The 20,402-nt window shown below is 44.1% G+C and overlaps 1 protein-coding gene across 1 annotated transcript in view; it reads right to left on the bottom strand.

Annotated features, from left to right (window-relative positions):
* Positions 1-19,794, bottom strand: part of LOC144113666 (HEAT repeat-containing protein 3) — a 37,806-nt gene extending 18,012 nt beyond the window's left edge. Inside the window, exons 1-3 of the mRNA XM_077646881.1 lie at positions 19,550-19,794; positions 18,283-18,455; positions 12,828-12,912 (exon numbers count right to left, since the gene is read on the bottom strand). Coding sequence (XP_077503007.1) covers positions 12,828-12,912; positions 18,283-18,455; positions 19,550-19,690 — 399 coding nt within the window. The 5' untranslated portion in view covers positions 19,691-19,794. The remainder of the gene's footprint in view (positions 1-12,827; positions 12,913-18,282; positions 18,456-19,549) is intronic.
* Between the last annotated feature and the right edge of the window lie 608 nt (positions 19,795-20,402).

Consider the following 20,402-nt stretch of genomic DNA (forward strand, 5'->3'; position numbering starts at 1 on the left):
AGCTTTCAACCAGATTAAAAGCAACTACACGAACACTAGCAAGACAATTTTTCTAGTAAGATATCATGAGTGAGTCTGTCAAACGCCTTGAAAAAATCACCAAAGACGCCTAACGTTTGTTTTCTCGCTTTCATATTATCTAAAATTAACTCTTTTTGATGAAGTAGAGCTGTTTCAGTAGATTGACCTGTCTGGAAGCCATATTGCTATTTTACAATAATATAATTTGCATCAAAGGAAGAAGTAAGTCTTTAGGAGATTTTTTCTACAGGTTTTGAAAGTATTGGTAATATTGAGATAGGCCTATAATTTCTTACGTTATCTGTCTCTCCGCCTTTGTACACAATTGTCACTTTAGCATTCTTTAATTGCTCAGGAAATACGACTATAGGCAAGATCAGATTGTATATGTATGTGAAATAGGGCACGACAAGATCAATAATGAAGCTAACCGGCTGCATTTTTATTCCGTCTATATCCTCCCATTTGCTTCTCTTCAAAAAATAGATGGAGGACTTCGCACTCATATGTAGGATGCAAAAATACTGAGTGTTCTTTGGGGGCAGGCAGATACTGCAAAGCTTCGGTGTTATAAGCACTGCTGACTAACGATAAAAATAATCATTGAATTTTTCTGCGAGTTCTTTTCCCTTATACTGCTGACCATCTATTTTTATTTCTAGAGTGCTTGCCTGAGCCTTCGAGGGCAGAAGTGATCTAAGCAAGTTTCTTCCAAGTTTGTTCAGAATCTGTAATTCTGTCAAATATATGAGCATAATAATCACGCTTTGCCTGTTTCAAACACTTATTTAGCATGTTTCTATATTTTCTAAAGACATTTAGAACTTCAGGGTCTCGACTGTCAAAGAAATTTTGATACAACCTGGCTTTTGTCTTAATCATTTTAAGTAATTTTGTCATCATATAGGGCTTCCGTGCAAGTTTCGATTTTTTTAATACTTTAAATGGAAAATTCTTTCTGTATATTGATCAAAACCGAGAAATAAAATGGTCATATGCCTCACTGAGTGAAGAGCAATATAACACGTCATCCCAGTGTGTGACGGCTACTTCATTCTGAAAGAACTCAAGTGTTTTTTGCGTAATATCCTGGATAATAAGACTTATATAGAGCTCAGACAAACATTAACCTAAACAACAGGACACTTAAGTACAGAATTGGTAGCTTAGAAAACACATGACTCTTGAAACTGTAGTGACAAAACAGTAGTTTTGGGCTTGATGCTCTTGTTGCACAGTATCACTTGGCCAAATTATGTAATAGCACCAGAGATGAAGGAAAAAAAGCAATTGTGTTAGCAGTCTTGTACTGCTATACTCAAAAGCACTTCCTTGAATTTTTTGAGAAGCCATTTGTTTTACTGAGTGCATATTTATTACCACCAGCTCCTTTATTTGAATTTCAATTTAATGAAGCTGGTTGCATAAAAGAGCAGAACAGGTTCTCAATGGGAGTTTAACGTCCCAAAGCGACCCAGGCTATGAGGGACGCCGTAAATTTCCGGAAATTTCGACCACCTGGGGTACTTTAACGTGCACTAACACCGCACAGTACATGGGCCTCTAGAATTTCACCTTCATCAAAATTTGACCGCCGCAGCCCGGATCGAACATGCGTCTTTCGGGTCAGCAGCCGAGCGCCATAACCACTGAGCCACCGCGGCGGCCGTACCTTTTGTTGCATGGGTGTCTTACAGTCACATAATGCAAACAAAAAGTTGAACAACATAAATACATCCAATCTTGTATGCCTGCTTGGCAACACCATGCAAGAAACACCATCAAAATTGTTCAGTTATGTAGAACAAAAGCTGCGTTTTTACAGAAATCGTGAAATTAATCAACTAGAGATTAATTTCAGTCCTTCAGTCCACTGCCTCCAGGCCTCTATAAGGCTTGGCAAATGAGCAAATGTCATGCCAGTATTTTCTCAACCTCAAAGTGAATATATTGCAGGAAGTTGTCCTTCAGGGACACGAAATAAATGCAGACTACTACAATGGAATGCCAAAGCATAAGTGGAACAGTGTCAGAAAAAGGTACCCAGATTTGCAGGCTTCTAAATGAAGAGCCAATTTTTGGTCAAAAATGGCACAGTTGTTATTCCTCCCCCTTGCATTTCCATGACCGAACTAGTTGCAAGACTGAAACATTTTGTGAATTTTGTGAAACATTCCAACAGGTCTGACTTGGTGAACAATGAAATAAACCACTATGAGGCATTTATTTTTATAACGATGAATATGAGTAAATAATCATGCTATTGTGTAACTTTTTACAGAGGAAGTTTAAAAACTTAGTGCACCAGCTCATATCTAACCATTCGTATATTTATAATTGTGTTTGTTTTGCCACAGCGCATGGGTATACCGCATTCCATGCGATTGATGACTTACTCCCATTCAAAATACAGTGCTGGCCATGCATACACCTGCTTAAACAGAGCACATGACATTCTGTGCGCTGTAGTCACACGGCCTAATGCCACACGCTTACTGGGATGCTTTAACCAAGTTATGGTTAAACAGATTATAGGTAGTGGAAGTGAAGTTTCCAAGATGAATACAATAAAGAACAAATAACCAGCAAAAACCTTGATGCTGCATGGAGGAGCTGGAACAACAATCCTTGGCTTTTTATTTTTGACACTAAAAAAGGCCAAAGTGCTGCAGAAGTCATGCTGTCAAACTATGCCAGTTACTTTAACCATTTCTACCTTATCACATGGTACTAAAAGGGGAAAAAGGGAACATAAAAGTGGGAAGAAAACCATTCCAATCAATCAAATGCCACCAGCTCATGGGTGTCACCAAGACTTCATCAGCTGAAACTAGGACGCACTGGTAAAACCCCAGGAATAAAGAAGAGGTTGAGGGGAATTACCAAATGGCAAATGAAAATTACGGGGAATTGAAGGCAAATATGGACAGTGAGGCAGTCTGAAATGATAAAAGGGAGAGTGGAAATGTCCTTTTTGCCATGCCTGCTGGTACTTATGCTTTTGCTGCACTCACACACCCTGACATCAATCAGCACAAGTGCAAAAAATGCAAGTAGAGTAACATACCAGCAATGAATATTACCTCATTATCTCAGGACGAGTGTCAAATCAGTGGGAGAGACAATGAACTCTAGCCTGGCAGAAACCATCCATGAGATGCTGATTACTGTTATTCCAAATAAACACAATTTCTTTTTATCAAATACTGTTGGCTGTGCTTTTGTAGCCACAGCAGGAGAGGCTATTAACACAAGCCAAACAAACACTAGCATCATTCAAATAAAAACTGTAAAATGAAGGCCCTTCAAGAAACAAAAATAAAGGCATAAAGAAGCTCAACAACATATGGGCTATGAAAATTTCTTGCTAAGGACTTATATTCCAAAATACTTTACTTATATGTTGTATCAAACACCTATTTTCTTTTGTGCATTTTCAAGCACTTACATTATACTTAAATGCAAGGTCTGCCCAGTTTCAGGGAAAGATTCCCTAATATAAAATCATATTTTCCATCCAAATAACTCTTAGAGTAAGGGTTCAGTTCATATAAAATGCACAAAAATAGTGAGATGCAGCTTAGTTGAACAGGAAATAACACTGAACAACTGCAAAACAAAAGAAATGTAGAATTTAGAATTAAAGATTAAAAATTTACTCAAGTTACAGAAAAAAAGCAAGGACAGGACTTTTATCTCATTCTAGTATATTTCTAGCTAAAATTGAGGTGAATTCGAAATTTACCTTTTTTTTTTTGCAATGACTCACAAGTCAAATTAAAAGTCAATTCAACCTATTCATAAATTCCACAATGTTTTTTTTTTCTGAGTACTGCCACCCACATTAGCAAATAGCAAAAGACATAGACATAAGAAATTATACATTAATTACTGACATACAATTGAAATTTAATAAAGGAAATTTCTAAACAAATAAGAAAAGATGAAGTATATATACATGTTAGTTTGTAATTCAAAGAGGAAAGCAATAAAATGTGCATGTGGGCTATGCAAGACGGCATAATGGAGGGCTCTGGATTCATTTCGACCACAAGGGGCTCTTAAAACATGCAATGATACCACGCAGCACATGGGTGTTTTAAGAGCGAAAGCTCTACTGCGCCCATTCTTCAAAGTCATGTCAGTGCGCAAGACAACCTTGAGAGGCAGCAGAGTGCAAAACAAAAACAATAAAATAAAAATAAATGAAATAAAAAACATGAAATAAAAGCAAACAAAAACAAACATAAAACGAGACAAATCCAAAACAAAACTAGTAAAAAAAATATTGAAGTAAAAGTAAAATAAAAAACAACATAAATGAATGTAAAGAATTGCAGAAAGAATTCCAAAAAAGAAATGTGTAAAGAACTGCAGAAAGAACTGCAGGAAAGCAGCTTTAGCTCTGTATTAAAGGGGCTCTGAAACACCTTCCGAGAAGACCACATCAGCTCGCTCAATTACTACACTGTTGTCATGAAAACCCGAGCCAAATACTCTTCTACACGCAGCAGAGGACCCACAATCAAGCGCGAAAGTTGGCGAGCCCTTCCCGGCGACATTTTCATGCTCGCACCCTCCTCCGTCGCTCGCATCTGCGTATACAAGTTGAGAGGTGACTATTGGTTAGACTTGTTCATACGTCGGGCCGCGGCCAATAATGCGCGTAGCTTCGGCAGGTGAGGAGGATCCGCTCCCGGAGGAGGGGCCGGCGGAGGACCGCCGACCTTCCAGCGTGCAAAAAGTGACGAGAGGAAAGGGAAAGGCGCAAAGACGCTGAAATTCAAATTTTGACTACAGATAACTCAGCTTCTAGAAAGCCATTAAAAAAATTCTTGCTGGACAATATTCATAAAGCGGCGTGCTTTTAACATCCCCGGCATACCGCAACTTTATTAGTGCCCCTTTAAGGTTCAGCAGAATTGCGACGAGCCTGCGCCAATTTTTTGCATTTCGCCTACATTAAAATTTGTCCGCATTTCGATGGAGGCGAAATGCAAAAAAAAAAAAAAAACCTGTGCTCTGCGATGTCAGTCCATACAACTGAGCAAACTGCGAATTAAGGATACTAGGAAAAACAACATGAAAAAAAACTTTTTAACTGCAGTTGCAAATGTTACAGATATAAGTAATCTGGCAAAACTAATAGTCATTTAGTAGAACTGAAACTGGCTTTATGTTAACTGACCTTGCAAAATCAAAGATCTCATTTTTGTGTATGAACAACAATAAAATCCCACTTGTTCTTTTTTTTCTTGAAGATTAACAGTGCAAAGAAGATGAACAGAGGAAAGACAAAGGACAAACACAGAGTTGCATTTGTTTGTCCTTTGTCTTTCCCCAGCCCATGTCTTCAACACTGAGAATCACTTCCATCCACCTTCACCATTTCCTGATAACACATAAAATTTGAGGTAAACTTGCTTTCAAACTTATTTTTCATCAATTCATTAATGTGCAACAGGCAATGATAGACAATATGTTGCTGTTGATCTCCCTACATAAAAATGGGTGTGCACATGTGTTCTATATATATATATATATATATATATATATATATATATATATATATATATATATATATATATATATATATATATATATATATATATATATATATATATATATATATATATATATATATATATATATATATATATATATATATAATGCGTGCATTGTATTTGTTAAGCATCGAAAGCAAAAAGTCAAATGACATGCGTCCCGACTCAGAGGGTAATCAGTCTAAACACCGCGGCGTAACGAAAGAGCCCGGTGCGGTTAGGCAGAGCTTCCGAAGCTCGCACTGCCACAGTGCTGGACCGCCGGAGCGGTCAGGCGCAACCGACCATGTCCGCTGGCCCAACCAAGACGGACGCCCTCCGGCTGCGGTCGCGGGCGCAACCGGCAGCCGTGCCAGAGCGCACGTAAAGCAAGCGCACGTCGCTCGACGCGTCCTCGTGGGGCCGGCGCGGCACGGCCGTGCGCGGCATGCAAATCTTTCATGGAACTCCCACGGGGGCCTTTTTCATTTGCAGCGTACTCGCTCCGGGCACGGCCGCTTTTTGGCGCCTAATAGGGCAAAGGAAGCTACGCCCCCACGGCACAGTTCCCTAATCCGGCGGAGAGGCAATCCTCAGGTGAACGCGCTCCGCAGGGAAGTCTCGCGGGGAAAGCGCGCCGCCTGCGTGCCGTCTGTCGCAAGGCGCACTAATTTATGCAAACTAATGCCTGGTGCGGTTCCTCCCGACGGACACGCGGTCGCGGGCGGCCGCCACACGCGATGACGAAGGGCCCTGGAGCAACGCACAAGACAGGCGCGCGGGTATGGAACTATGAAAGCTGGGTCGATGCAGTACGGCCGCCGGGAATGCGCCGTCAAAACAAGTCAGCTGGTGCGGTGGCAACGCCAAGATTACGCTTCGCATGCCGCCTACTACGACGGCGAACTACAGATAGATTTTTTCCCCTTTTTTGTCGCTTTCATACAAGCGCTCATGAAGTTAACGTTGTTGAATAATGCATCGAAATTGTCCACTAGTTCAAGGGTAAAACGGGCGTAATGTCGGATCCATATCCGTATACAACCGTCACCTTTAGTGTACCCGTACGGGCCACGTGCGCGTACACCCTCCTTTTGTTGTTTCTTGAAGTACAGTAAGGGATCACAGCTGAAAGTTTCACGTCGCTACATCGCTCCAGTAAAACGCGTGGGTAAGCGTTTTTATTGTTATTTTTAAACACGATGGGCAGCGCTGAAAAATGCACACATCAAAACCGACGTGCCACTCTACAAATAGCCAAAGCTGTCGAAAGCTTCGGCACACGAATGACGGCCATGAGATATACATAGCTCGGCAAGCACGCTGCGAAGACCGAAGAAATGCCACGCCACGCGACAGCGCTAATCCCAGGCAGCGGACAGCGGCGGACCCACGGGACGGCTGGCGCCGCGCAAACTGCGCGCCGTCTCCCCAGGGGCCATGCACGCCTTCCCGGACACGCTTCATATTTCACGTCATTGTGGCGCGTGCGTGGCCCCATCCATACTTAACGAGTCCCCCGCGGTAGTCAACATGCCCTTTGTGCCAGAGGGGCATTTCAAAACGGCAAGTAGCCATCGGCGCGCCGCTGCATATTTCAGCCAGGCGCCCCAGGTCAGTGATGGACACCCAGCGCATCGCCTTCCACGCTACAAGAGGTCTCGGCCACGGGGCAATCCACGACTTCTCGCAGGTGCGGCAAACGCAAGACCGAGAGGACGGGTCTTCCTCTAATCTTTGGTGCAAGTCTTACAACATCGCAAGATGCATGCTAAACTAGACAGAAATAGCCTCTGGGGGTGCCGCTTGCTTCAACTTCGAAGCTCGCAAATAATTCTTGGAAACGAACACCAGATGCCAGTTACAGACTGAATCGATGCAGCACGGGACCATTAGACACCAGCTGTAGCCAAAACCGGTGGTGGCGTGGGGGATTAGGTGGTGAATGCTAGCAGCAGAACCAACACGAGCTTCAGGAACAAGTTTGCATTCGGCATACTGAACACGTCCGTCACACAAATGGCCTTAATTACTGCCGACCTCTTATACTTGTGCCACACGTGCACAAAAAATGACAGTAAATGCTTAATGCCTTAGGTCTGTTAATGCCATTGCTTTCGAAGCGGGCGCTACATTTCGAGATATAATGCTATTAATGTACACCATGACGATAATGCCTGAAAGTCAGTCAGAAATTTTACCTGATTGTAAATAGAGCTCATTAGAACAAAATATCGTCAATGTTACCCAAATGTAATGTTCAACTTCAAACTCAACTTAAAATACTCTTTTCTTGCTTTAAACAGAAATTACCTCGTTAAAAATCGCAGAAATGAAAGGCAATAAACTGTTCTATGTAACCCTCTATTGTTTGTATTTTTACTTGGACCACTTCAGGGTTAAATTTAACGCACTCTTTGAAACTTGAGTATTTTTTTTTACTTCGATGTATGCAGAGAAGCAAACCGGCTATTTCCGAATTCCCGAGAGAAAGTTGATATTTAAAACAAAATACGAGAAAAATGGTAGATTTTCATATTTTCTTTCGATTTTTAAAAATATTTATGCCGTATAAAGCTGCATGCTCCGAATTACATCGAAAGACAGAATCTGTGCAAATGTCAATGAAAAACAATTGTAAAGCGTGTTCTAAAAATGTGAATTTTTTATTAATTATTAAGCAGTGCCTGCTTTCTCGCCTTTTCTAGACAGACAGAAAAGCTTTACTTCTGCTAGTGAGTTTTAGACCCTGCTGGGTCCCTGGGCCAACGCGCGGTCCCACACTATATCATGTTGGTCATGCCGGGACATGACGTCGGCAGCCCGAGTCATTGCGGCAAGCTGTGGTGTCGGGTCTCAGACATGAGCAGGACCTCCCAGTCCTCCCAGCTCGAGATGGCGTGCTGTCTCTGCGGGGGAGGGTCAGCAGGGCAGCCGAAAAGGATGTGGGAGAGTGTGGCGTGAGGGTCACCACATAGGGAGCATGCAAGGGACGTGCCACAATAGTGGGATAACATCTCAGGGGATGACAGAGAGCGGGTCTGGAGGCGTCTGAAGAGGATCTGTTGGTAGTGCGTAAGAAAGGGGTGGGGATGGAGGTAAGTCCAATTGTCCAAACGGGGTATTTGCGCGAGCTCTGCAAAGGTGTGCGCCCGCTCCCTCGAGAATCCTGGATCGAGACTGTCCTGAGCCCGGAAGATCAAACCATGGGCCTATTTATCGGCAGCTTCATTTCCAGGGTTCCCAGAGTAAGCCGGCACCCACTGGAGCTCTACCCTGCACGGTAAATTTTGGGTAGGGGTGTTCAGCAATTGCCAGGCAAGGGTGTGAATCCTGCCTCTGGCAAAGTTGGACAGAGCCATTTTGGAGTCGCTGAAAATGTATTGGGCGTCCGAATGTGCAAGGGCTAGGGTGATGGCGGTCTCCTCTGCCTCCTCGGGTGCAGAGCCCGAGGCAAGACTGAGTTATTGGGTGGGGTAGGGTATGATTGTAGGCAACTGCTACTGCTTCATGCGCTGTACATGCGGCGCCTAGCCAAATGGCATCGTGGGCTTGCCCGCAATACTTATGGAGGGAATTAGCACGAGCTACACGGCAAGGGATATGATATTGGGGATAGACGTTTCGAGGGATGGCTATAAGGATTGACTGGTTAGTGGGTATGTTGATGTGAAGGGAGGAGAGTATATGGTGACCAGTGGCGCTCACGGCAAGTACTGTGTCTGAAGGTGCGCGTCAACAATTAGTTACTGAATGGTGTTATGCATGCCTAGTGCAAGGAGTTTTGGTGTGCTAGTGCTACGGGGTAGGTCTAGGGCTGCCTTAGTCGTTAGTTGCAAGGCGGATCATGGCGTTCACGCGTTCGGTTTCCATGCGGTTCAATTTGAGATATGGGGTCACGCATAGAATGCGGCTAAGCGTAAATGCTTGCGCTACTTTCATGTCCGCTTCGTCTAAACCCTTGTTAAGGGAGGATACTCGGCATAAAAGGTGCCTTTTCTAAATATTCAAATTGCCGTCGCCTCACGAATAAATTTTTTTCGGCAAAAATATTTCAGGCTTTGATTACGCACATTAGGATAGGTTTCCATGAACTTTTTAAACAAATTGGAGACTGTGGAGCATAACGTCTGAGACGTTTGGCGTGGAATGACCCACCTACCTTGTTTAATATAATCAAACATTAAAAAGTTGATTTCGTGTACTATTGTGATTGGCTAGCGGAGTAACACAGTACGCCGCGGACTGTGACCGATTGTTAGCAACTGCTGTATTTTTAAGTTGAATCATGCTATAAATTTTAAAATTTTTTTTCACAATCCGGCTTTCAGCTCTCCTCTTTCCAGCTTGAGTAAATAAATGCTTGGCTGCCATTAAAGTCATTAAAGTCTTGATGCTTCATCCTGGTACAGCAGAACCCCTTTATAGCAGAAATCTTTACTCATCACATCACAACTCGCATCACAAAAAAAGCGATAAAGCTGCATGCTGACGGCTTTGAACATCAACAAAGAAACATTACAAACGGTAATGGCATTATCAGTGTCTTTACTACTATATCAGTAGTTGGTGATGACATATGCTCTGAGGATGCTGCCTGGCAATTTGGCTACTTATGGAGTCTTCGACTGGTCGTCTTAGAGCGCTCTAGAGCGCTCTGAGAGGCGACCGCACATTCGGCTGGTCGAAAGTGGACGCTCTGACTACATTCGGCTGGTTCTTTCTGAGTGCTCACCTCCAGCTCAGAGCGCTCTGACGCGCTCCGAGAAAAAGTTCGGAGTGGCTCCGAGATGAGTTCACATGACAGAGTTACTTCCGCCATTTCGCGAAAGCGGTGCGAGGCCTCGGCGTCCCCTACGCGTAGGCAGAAGCAAGTGTAGGCTTTTGACGCAGTCACGCAGCTGTAGCGTCCTTGCTGTGTTGTGTTTTGCGGGTGCCTCACTGTGTGAAGAAAAATGTCCAAGAGACGTGGATATCTACGCTAGGAACGCAGTCTGTGTTGCTGTCACATAACAACAGCGATTCCAGCAGCAGCTCAGACGAGGACGACAGTGCTATCTACAAGGCGGTGTTCGAAAAATGAGCGTCCCGTGGGACGGAGGGCCGTGGTAGCGATTAATACAGGCTAAGCGGCGACAGCGATGCAGACTGTGTGCAACCACGTACGGCTAAAGCTAATCAAGGGACTTTGCGTGCGGCTACTGTTGACATCAACAGCGGTGCTGTGTTGTGGTTCCGAAAGGTATGTCCTCCTTCTGCTTCCTGCTCTAAAAACTCGCTAACCATTTGGCTTGACTAGTCTCGCTAAGTACTCAGAGCAAGAGCGGCTCCCACTCAGCCAAATCCTAACCGGATCACGGGAGGGACCAGTTGAAGACACCATTCCTAAACGCATAGTAGTGTTGGTTTAGAAAAGAAGCACTAGTGCCATACTTGCACAAATATAACATGTTTTTCAGCAGCGCAAGGGACAAAGGACGAGACAAGTGCACAGACACGGCGCTGAATTAGTGTTGGCTTGAAGCTGTAGCAGCGCACACAGCCATAAGAATTATATTATGCATCAGCGCCATGTCTGTGCACTTGTCTCGTCCTTTGTCCCTTGCGCTGCTGAAAAACAATGTCACACCAACTTTCCCAAGCTTTTACAGTATCTGCATTCAAATATAACACGGTCACAAATATAACGCGAGGTGGGAGTTTGAGTCCATATGAAAACGAAAGCCTTGTGTGGACATGGTAGCGGCTTCCACAGCCTCAGTGTCAGCTTTTTCCTCCCCTACTCCTCAGTGCCATTTCTTTTCTCACTGGCACATGCTGCCTTCTTTCCATGTTCGTAACTAGTTTTATTTTTTGTTTTTCATGCACACCGCACTCTTTGCGTCACAGTCAAAAGGCCTTTTAAAATTCGGCTTCGCCTCGCAGTTATCATGCCCAGTGGTAAAGTCATCTATAAGCATGCTGTTTCATCGTCTTTGATACTTATTTACTTCACACTGCTGGCCTTATGATTACTCCGTTACGTGTCATTGGTCGCAGATTTTCTAGACCGCGCATGCAACAATGTCATCATTCTGCAGTAAGTGCGGCGCCATGGCTAAATGCACTTTACCATCACTGTTTCTTTGTTAATTTACTAAAAAAAAAAAACGCCCAGTCTATGGAAGGCGAAATCACTCTGCAGTTTCACTTCACTACAGACGTGTTTTTTACTATAAGTGAGTTTACTATAGCAAGTTCTACACTAATAACTATTATGCACTTTTTGGAGATTAGCACTCTGCCTCCAACTGCCTCTGCGCTCTCTACAATGCCTCAGTGAATAAAGCATTCAGCTATTGAGCACAATTAGCAGTTTCAGTGCTTGCTACATTTCGATGAAGGCAGAACGTGAATTCCATGTGCACAGATTTCGATGCTTGCTTAGGAACTCCAGAAGCCCTTCACTACGACCTGCCTCATAGCCCTAAGTGGTGACTGAGCACATAAAAATTGATTTTATTGTTATCAACTACCACCTTTTTATTGGTGATATCATTTTCAGTGCATGTGTTATTTACAAATAAGGGCACAAACTAAGATGAAAGGGAAAGTAGCAAGGAAGGAAGTGTATGCATGTGGCTATGAGGAAAGGAAAGGTGCAGCACCTGTCTCATTCAGGGTGGGCACCTAACTGCACCATGAGGGAAGTATGAAGGAGAGGGTAAAAGGAGTGAGGGAGAAAGATGTGGCGTAGTGCACGGCTCCAGACTAATTTCGCCTACTAGTACACTGCATAACAGATGACCAGTTTTGCACTTCGCCTCAATCAGAATTCAACAACCTTGGGCTCAGCAGCTGAAACCATATTCCACTGAGCCATCATGGCAAGTAGAAGCACCAGATATCACGGAAGTGCCACTAATGCACTGCTTTGTTTAGCACACTTAGCCATAAGATTTGAGATCAAGCATGGAAAGTAATTTCTACCATTCTACCACAAAAGCTAAGCTGGTTCTCCTTCACTTGTATCCCGTGATGGAAACACGTCTTGTGTATACATGTTATAAGCATGGGGCTCCAGCTTCAAAAACAGTCGAAAGATCCTCTTCGTGGCAGCCAGCCAGTGATGATAGACCGCAATAAAGCATTTGTCTGTTTAAGCAAAGTCAAGTGATGTTCCACTAATAAAGCAAGCTAAGCAGCTCCAAGCAAAATTTCCACAAATAGGATTGAAACGAAAGAAATAATGCATTGTTGAAATGCAGTTAAGCACAAGCTTACCTCTTTCAGCAGGCCTACCAACGGCGTCATGACGTCGAAATCGATAAGTGCATTACATGCTTCATGGTTTATGGCACTGATGTTCCTATGCACAGAGAAATAATGGAAGCATTAACTACAAATCAAGAATTTCAAGAGAGACATGCAAGGTTGCTGAATCCCATTCCATGATGCCTTTTTTAACACCCAGAAGAATAGACTTTTTTTGTTGGCGCCACAACAAGGTAAAACTGTTTGATAGACAACCCTTTTGAAATAAGCCAATAAGCAAGAGCCGACACTGAATAAATCTCCTGCTACAGGCATATATATAGTGTGAAGCAGACGTGCACTAGATGTTAGTGCAGAAAGACAGGCTAGTTGGCCACTGCAGCTTGCGTACATCTTGATGTAGTGGGGTTTATAGCGCAAACAAAGAAAAGGACAAGAGAGGCGACACACACAGGCACTTGGTGCATACATAATGTCAGCACATTAAAAATTACATGCAGGACAGGGCCAGGAACAGGCACACAGAACAAATGTTAGCTGCATTCACAAAGAGACCACTTTCACCAAAAATGGAGCTTTTATACGCCAGAAAAGACCAAAAAACGAAATACAGGTGTTGCCATCACTGGCCAATTTCGCAAGTAAAATGCGTGTGTCAACACCAATTTTTGGGCCTGGATCCCAGAAGCTACCACCACCATTAACTTCAAAACGGTGGCAACCTGTCCTTTCAGTGCAGACGTCATGAGCTTAGATTACTGGCAAAATATTTTTAAATTCAATTTTCTCGCTGATAAATGTGTCTTCTGCTTCTGGAAAAATGTCACAAAGACAAAAAGAGTCAGAGCATGAATTTTTACAGAGAACAATAATTGGATAGAGTTGCGCTCAGTCAGAGAGAAAAAAAAAATGGCGGTCGTTTAGCTCTGGTTAAACCTGGAGTGACGCGATAGCTACAGCTGGCTGAGTGGAACTTGGTCACGTGACCAACCACGTGACAAACCACGTGATCAGCCGCGCCGCCGGCAGCTGCTCCGCACCACGTGACCAACCATGTGATAGCGTGACGGAGAAGCCACAGGGTGGCGGCACAGCCACAGCGCAGCACGCCGCCATGCTGAAGGCTCGAAATGCTACCGTAATGTAGCTATCGCTACAAAAGTGAGGATTGCCATAGGAATAGATTACCACATTCAAATGACAAGGCACTACATTCACTGGAAACAAAACCTTCATACGCTAGAAAAGACCAAAAGTGAAATGCAGCTGCCGCCATCAGCTGTCGATTTCGCGAGTAGGCTGCGGTGCGACCAAAACAAGTTATTTCTGGGTGTCCAACACCAAGCATGCACGTATCTTTCCGTTGTTGTGTCTGCGCGACTGGATTGGATTGGCAATACCTGATACATTTGCAAAACTGAAGGTTGCCAACACAGCTCTTACTTTCCGTTAAAATGAGTGTGACTGAAAACTTTTGGGGCTAGTCGTGGCATTTTGACGCAGTGTGGCGCAGAAATGCACAATTGTATTAAAATGATGCAATTGGTGCAGCTGTTGCACCACTGTTAATTACTATCAGCAAGCAAAAACAAAGCACAGCCCCATTTCCACTGAGGCTGCAGTGTAATTTGCAAGAACAGGTCTTCAATCAAACCAGTGCCTGTACTCCATCCCAGTAGTTCCTCGCAGCACTACAAACGCTGCGATGAGTGCAGAGGCAATGTTCTGACACTGCGGAATGTAGTGCCAGTATAAAATAGGCATACTGGCATAGGAGACAGCGTGCTTTAAAGTGCACATGCGTCAAGCGCTATTTCATATCGAACCTTAACGTACGCTCGCTGTAAGTACGCTATTCCTGGAATGTAATATGCAGGACTTTTGCTTGCTCTAAAATATGTTTTCCAAAATGGTGGCGCCCTTAGAAGCAGGACCTCTTGCCTCGGACTGAATTCATTGTAGTTACTGCCATTTTCAGTGCGTTCACTGCCATTAATGGGGTACTGGGCTTTTGCTTCATCTCATCTCGCCTATAACAAAATGTATGAGCGATAAATTTGTTTAATTTTTTCATTTCGAATGACAATTCTGACGTTTCTAGTCCTAAAGAGGAGCGTCGATTTTTTGTCAGAAATGCTTCCCGTTCTAACGAAGAGACGGCACCACTACACCAAACTTATCGATAAGGTACAGTGTTCTAATCCCAAAGAGACCACTCTCACCAAAATGGAGCTTTTATACGCCAGAACAGAGAAAAAAACGAAATACAGGTGTTGCCATCACTGGCCAATTTCACAAATAAAATGAGTGCGTTAACACTGACTTTTGGGCCTGGATCCCGGAAGCATAGCATAGAACTATATCGATACTGGAAAAGGCAGATCAGGAAGGAAGCATTTTATGATAACTCAAGAGGCAGTGCCCTACTCTTTGAAGCTAGGACAGGATGTCTTAGAACGCGCAGCTGTAAAAAAATTTAACGAAGAAGATGACACATGTGCTGTGTGTGGTAAATCTGTAGAAACAATAGAACACCTCATACTAAAATGTGATGGTATCCATCCCAACGTCGATGCAGGCACAGTCACTCTTCCTGAGGCCCTAGGGCTTAGAGATAACAATAGTCACGCAAATAAATCTGCGGTGGAAATTAGCAAAAAGCGATTGGAAGATTGGTGGCTCAAAAGCAGAGAGGTGACGTAAGGTTATAAGTGCAAGAAGACATACCCAAAGAAAATGGCAAATTTTAATAACTTACAACACAGCTAAACACAAATAAATGGAAAAAAACTGAGCACGGTGGCAACTGCCATCACCCCATTTCAAAGGGGACGCTCCTACCTTCATCCATCCATCTACCGTTGTGTCTCAGTTTGTGTATGCTTAACTAAAAGTGCGAACGGCATAACGCCCCGCAACATGCTTGCGTTTAGCATACATATGCATGCATACGGTTAGGGTACATAGACAGCGTCGATTTATACTCTTTTCTAACTATATCTGTGTACGCCATGAGCAGACAACACACAAACGATTAGGCGCAGATAAACACGTTTAAGGCGCTCTCCTGACTGGTTGAAGATGTCTCTGCCTTTGGTAGTGCTGCAAGTTAGTTATGGGATGCAGTACAGAATAGTCTGTTTTTTCTTTACACTGGATACTAATGGCTAAATTATCTAGCAATGTCAAAAAAGAAAAACAGTACACAGTGCAACCACACCAACCATGCAGTAGTAAACGAGATTCTCCCAGCCCATGCAGGTTAATTTTATACAACAGTTCCTAACATCGAAAACAGAAAACAATAAATATCACATCACATCTATTTGCCACAGAAACACTTCACCTCTTAAATAACATTCATTTGAATACAGAGAATCTGACATGATTCACAGACAGTCTGAGCACATTAAACACACTGAATTCAATTTGGAAATCCCGTCCATTTCGGCACAATGTATTTTCAAAGCATAAAAGTACCAAAGGATCAGAAGTTGCAGATTCCATCAATACGACATACAGTTGTGTACACATCAACTGGAAGTGGTACCTAGAAATGCAATATACCATATTTAAAGGGACACTAAAGGAAAATGTCAAACTAGGCAAGATGGATAGGTTATTCCTCGGGAACAGTACCGACGTTTTTCCTACGCGGAAAGATGGCTGCGTTGTTGCTAAAAGAACTGCAAATGAAAGTCCCAAAACGTTTTCAGGTTCAAAGCGCCAGCAAAAAATGAAGTGCTGTGTTAAGTCTTTGTAACCTGACCAACAAGAGGAGCAACCGAAAACCGAAGGCCAACAGATCAGTGGTCACGGCAGCGACGTGCAAGTGCAGGCCGCCTCTGCTCCTCACTATTTCGATGGGGGCTCTCCGTTGCTTCGCATGTGTCTGTATGTCGTGGCAAGCACCATGGGTGCGAAAGAAACTACATGAAATTATCAAGCGCAGCTGCAGACAGCAGAACAAACTGCTGATCACGTTCACACACGTATACATCAGCGACGTAAACGTAAACATGTAGCCTTCGGTGCATTGTGTGCCACTGTGGAATGTACACGTATGCTTCGAGGGACCCTCAAAAGCATGCGAGCAGCAGTTGCGCCCTAACGTGTTCATTCAACACCACATGAGAGTGAAAAACTGCACGGATATATCTCACTAAACGGTGCACTGTGCTGCGAATTACATCACGTTTGTTAACTATACAGTATGATCGAAGACAACCCTTGTACCTGACTCTGCTGTGGTCATAATTTTTACATTCTAGAATTGCTTCCTGTGGGTTGTAAGCGGAAACGAATCAGGCTAAGTTGCGCCCAGCTATAGCTGTTGGCAAGGGATGCATGCATAATCTTGATGAATACGCATCAGCTGGATCTATGTTTTTTTTGCGAAAAACCCTGCCTTGCACGCTGGCACCTCACATACTGCGTGCATAATGAGCTGCACTGTGAAGCCCTTTTCTATAATGAGCCGAATGAGAGGTGACGGTGCATACATATGGTACTTCTAAGATATTTTTGAGCACATCTAAAAGCTTATTCACTGTTCCACTGCACAGAAAACATGGAAGACCACGCGCTCACACAGTGCTTCATACGTTGATGTCATGCATGCATGCACGTGTTTGCATGAGCGCATAATAGAAATAAAGAAACAAGCACATTGCGATTTCATAACGCCAGCAGCCTGCACAAAGTAGCTGATTTGACGGATGAAGTGAGAACGAAACCACTTCGCTAGACATGTAGCAAGCACACACAACACGAATGGTTTATGGGGTTTAATGTCCCAAAGTGACTCAGGCTATGAAGGATGCTAAAGTGGAGGGTTCCGGATAATTGTGACCATCCAGGGCTCTTCAACATCCCCCAATATTGTACAGTACACGGGTCTCTAGCATTTCGACTCCATCGAAATGTGACCGCCGCAGCCGAGATCTAACCCACGTCTCTTGTGTCAGTAGCCGAGCACCATAACCACCGAGCCACCGTGGCGGGTCACATACCGCGAATCCCGTTAAGAGCTTGCGGTTCTGAACTTGCTATGCACAATGGCTACACACAGCCTGAGTGCACAGAATGCGAGGCGAAAAGTTCAGTGCTCGCGTTTGCGAGTGACCTTTCTCTGAGTCATCTGTTTTGCGTTGTTTTAATTATGAGGCCCTTCACAACATTGGCTATGCTCGTCACAGTCACACTGCTTTCCTAGTATTTCGATGGTAACTGCCCATAGGGATGGCGAAATAGTGTTTGTTCATGAATAGTCACGCGCTGCCACTGCACGAATCTTAAAAGTGGCAGCGCCACATGTACCTCGCTTTTACGCTATTTTCTGGCTTACAAGTGTTGTTTTCAGTAAAAATGACATTTGCTACCAGGTAAGCCTATCCTATCAGTCTAGCCTGACTTAGTGTTCTCCTTTAGTGTCCCTTTAGAGTAAAGCCTGCAGGTTTCTTACCGGAGAGCTCCAGCAATAGAGTGCCGTACGGCATGGTTCTTATCCAGGAGAAGGGGCGCTGCCGTTCGGACAATGGACGCTGTCAGGAGTGACTCGCAGGTGGCTGGATCTTTTGCGAAATTCGCCATGATGCAGGCCGCACATTCCCGCTCCTCCGCATTACCACCTTGCAGCTGCAATCAAAGAATGGTACATGAACAATATAACATATGTCAAGCCCTTGCATTAGGGACTATCTGCAAAGTTCTATGCATGGCAAGCTCTCCTCTGATATGGCAGCGTGTGCACACCTGGGGACAAATCAGTTTCAGTGCCAGAGTCTTCTAGCGCATGAGTGGGGCACACATGGCCCCTGCATGCAGTAGCCGTGCTCCTGGGGTCGCGCAAAGATTTGTCCGCAATTAACTTCGCAGTGCTGACTGGCTACTGCACAGCAGGTGTGTTCGAATGTTCACGTCTGCCTAGCCACAGAATCTAGCACTGCCATTGTGCAGATATTTTTGCTGCGCACAGAAGGTGACTCGCGCTTTTTTTTTTTTGCAATGTGTACGCTATGCTCAAACAACGCAAGCTTAATGGGTTAAGCTACGTGCATAAAAAAAAGCCTGCGATGCCACTGCAACGCATTTATAGTGAGTGGTCTGCATCGCCAACCACATGAAACTTGAACAGTAACGCAGAAATTTGAGCTAGTTGGTTCATGTTCGAAACTTCTATCAGCGCTGCGACAGGGGGCAGGGAACAAGAGGCGGAAGGACAAGCGCTTGTCCTTACGTCTCTTCTTTTTCCCTGTCTCCTGTCGCAGCGCTGATAAAGTTTCGAAGTTTGAACACGACACAACGCAGATGACACAAAAAATAAGTGCGAAAGTTTAACGACGCGCCTGTCACAGGAAGGTGCTGTGCACCACGCCACGTGCGAGTATGAAACAGACGCTGGCCATGCGCGATTGCGCAAAACGACGAGTGCCTGTAGAGTATGGAACCATGTTAGCACTTGTAACACTTGAAGATGCAAAAACTGTGAATAATAAGAATAACTTGTTGGCCGCTTTCTTTTGATGCCAAGAGATGATTACAAATATCGCAAAACGATATCGGAGGCCAGAGGCTCTTGCCCAATGGTTAGCAAAGTACATGCAGGCATAGCTTTAGTACCAATTTTGACTCAACAATTTACCCAGTGCGCGCTTCATCACGGAAGAAGGAAGTACGCGACTCCAATATAGCTACTGAGACAACATAAGCGAATTTAGCGCGCCTCTTACCATGTCGGGAAGATCGTCGACAGAGCTGCTAGTGGCATTTCCATCTTGAAGTTCGCCGTCTTCTTCTATGTCATGAGTCGACGGCATTCCGGTAGGATTGTTTCTTCGGGATATGTGCTTCTTAGTTTTAGCTTTTCCCATTTGGATCAAAGAATTTTGAGCAACTTGGCTTTCACAACTTGGCAAGATCAGTCACGTCGGTGAGCACGAGTGCTGGCCGCGGCCATTATTAACAACACAAAAATATAGTTCTTGCCCGTGGTTGCTAACATAGGAGCCACTTGTGCTAAACGCGCAAAACCCGCTGCAAAACAACGCATTTATAAACAACTAAAAACATTGCAATTGAAAAAAAAAATGCTTTACTGCTGTTTATAAATATTTTAGCATTTGATGAAGCTCAAACAGTAAACGTACACGGTGACACGGCATTTGGAGTTTAATAAAGGCCAACTCCGGCATTTTTGTTTTTCTATGGTTACGTACTCCGCAGTTTTCTAATCCTTTGTAGGTTATCCTCTGTGCCAAATTTTGCAGCGGGCTGGTATTTTTTTGCAGCTAAAATGAATGCTAAAATTTCCCATATCGTGGCCTCAACCTCAATGGAAGATTGGAGATTTCTACGCGTGACCTTGCGTGTGTGACGTCACACTACGCGCGGTCGTCGATTCACTTTGCGTCTGCTGATAGTTAAAATTTCGAGCTTGCTTTTAGTCATTTCTGAGCATGGGGGAAGGAAAGAAGTGAGGAGGGGCTGTTACGTCACATTTTTTGAAGCCGGCTCCCCCTACACTCTCCCTACTTGGTCTCCGTCTCAGCGCTCTTGCGCATGCGCAGCAGGCGTTGCAGCAGA

Source organism: Amblyomma americanum, chromosome 1 (genome assembly GCF_052857255.1).
Source record: "Amblyomma americanum isolate KBUSLIRL-KWMA chromosome 1, ASM5285725v1, whole genome shotgun sequence".
In the NCBI taxonomy this organism is placed as follows: Eukaryota; Metazoa; Arthropoda; class Arachnida; order Ixodida; family Ixodidae; genus Amblyomma; species Amblyomma americanum.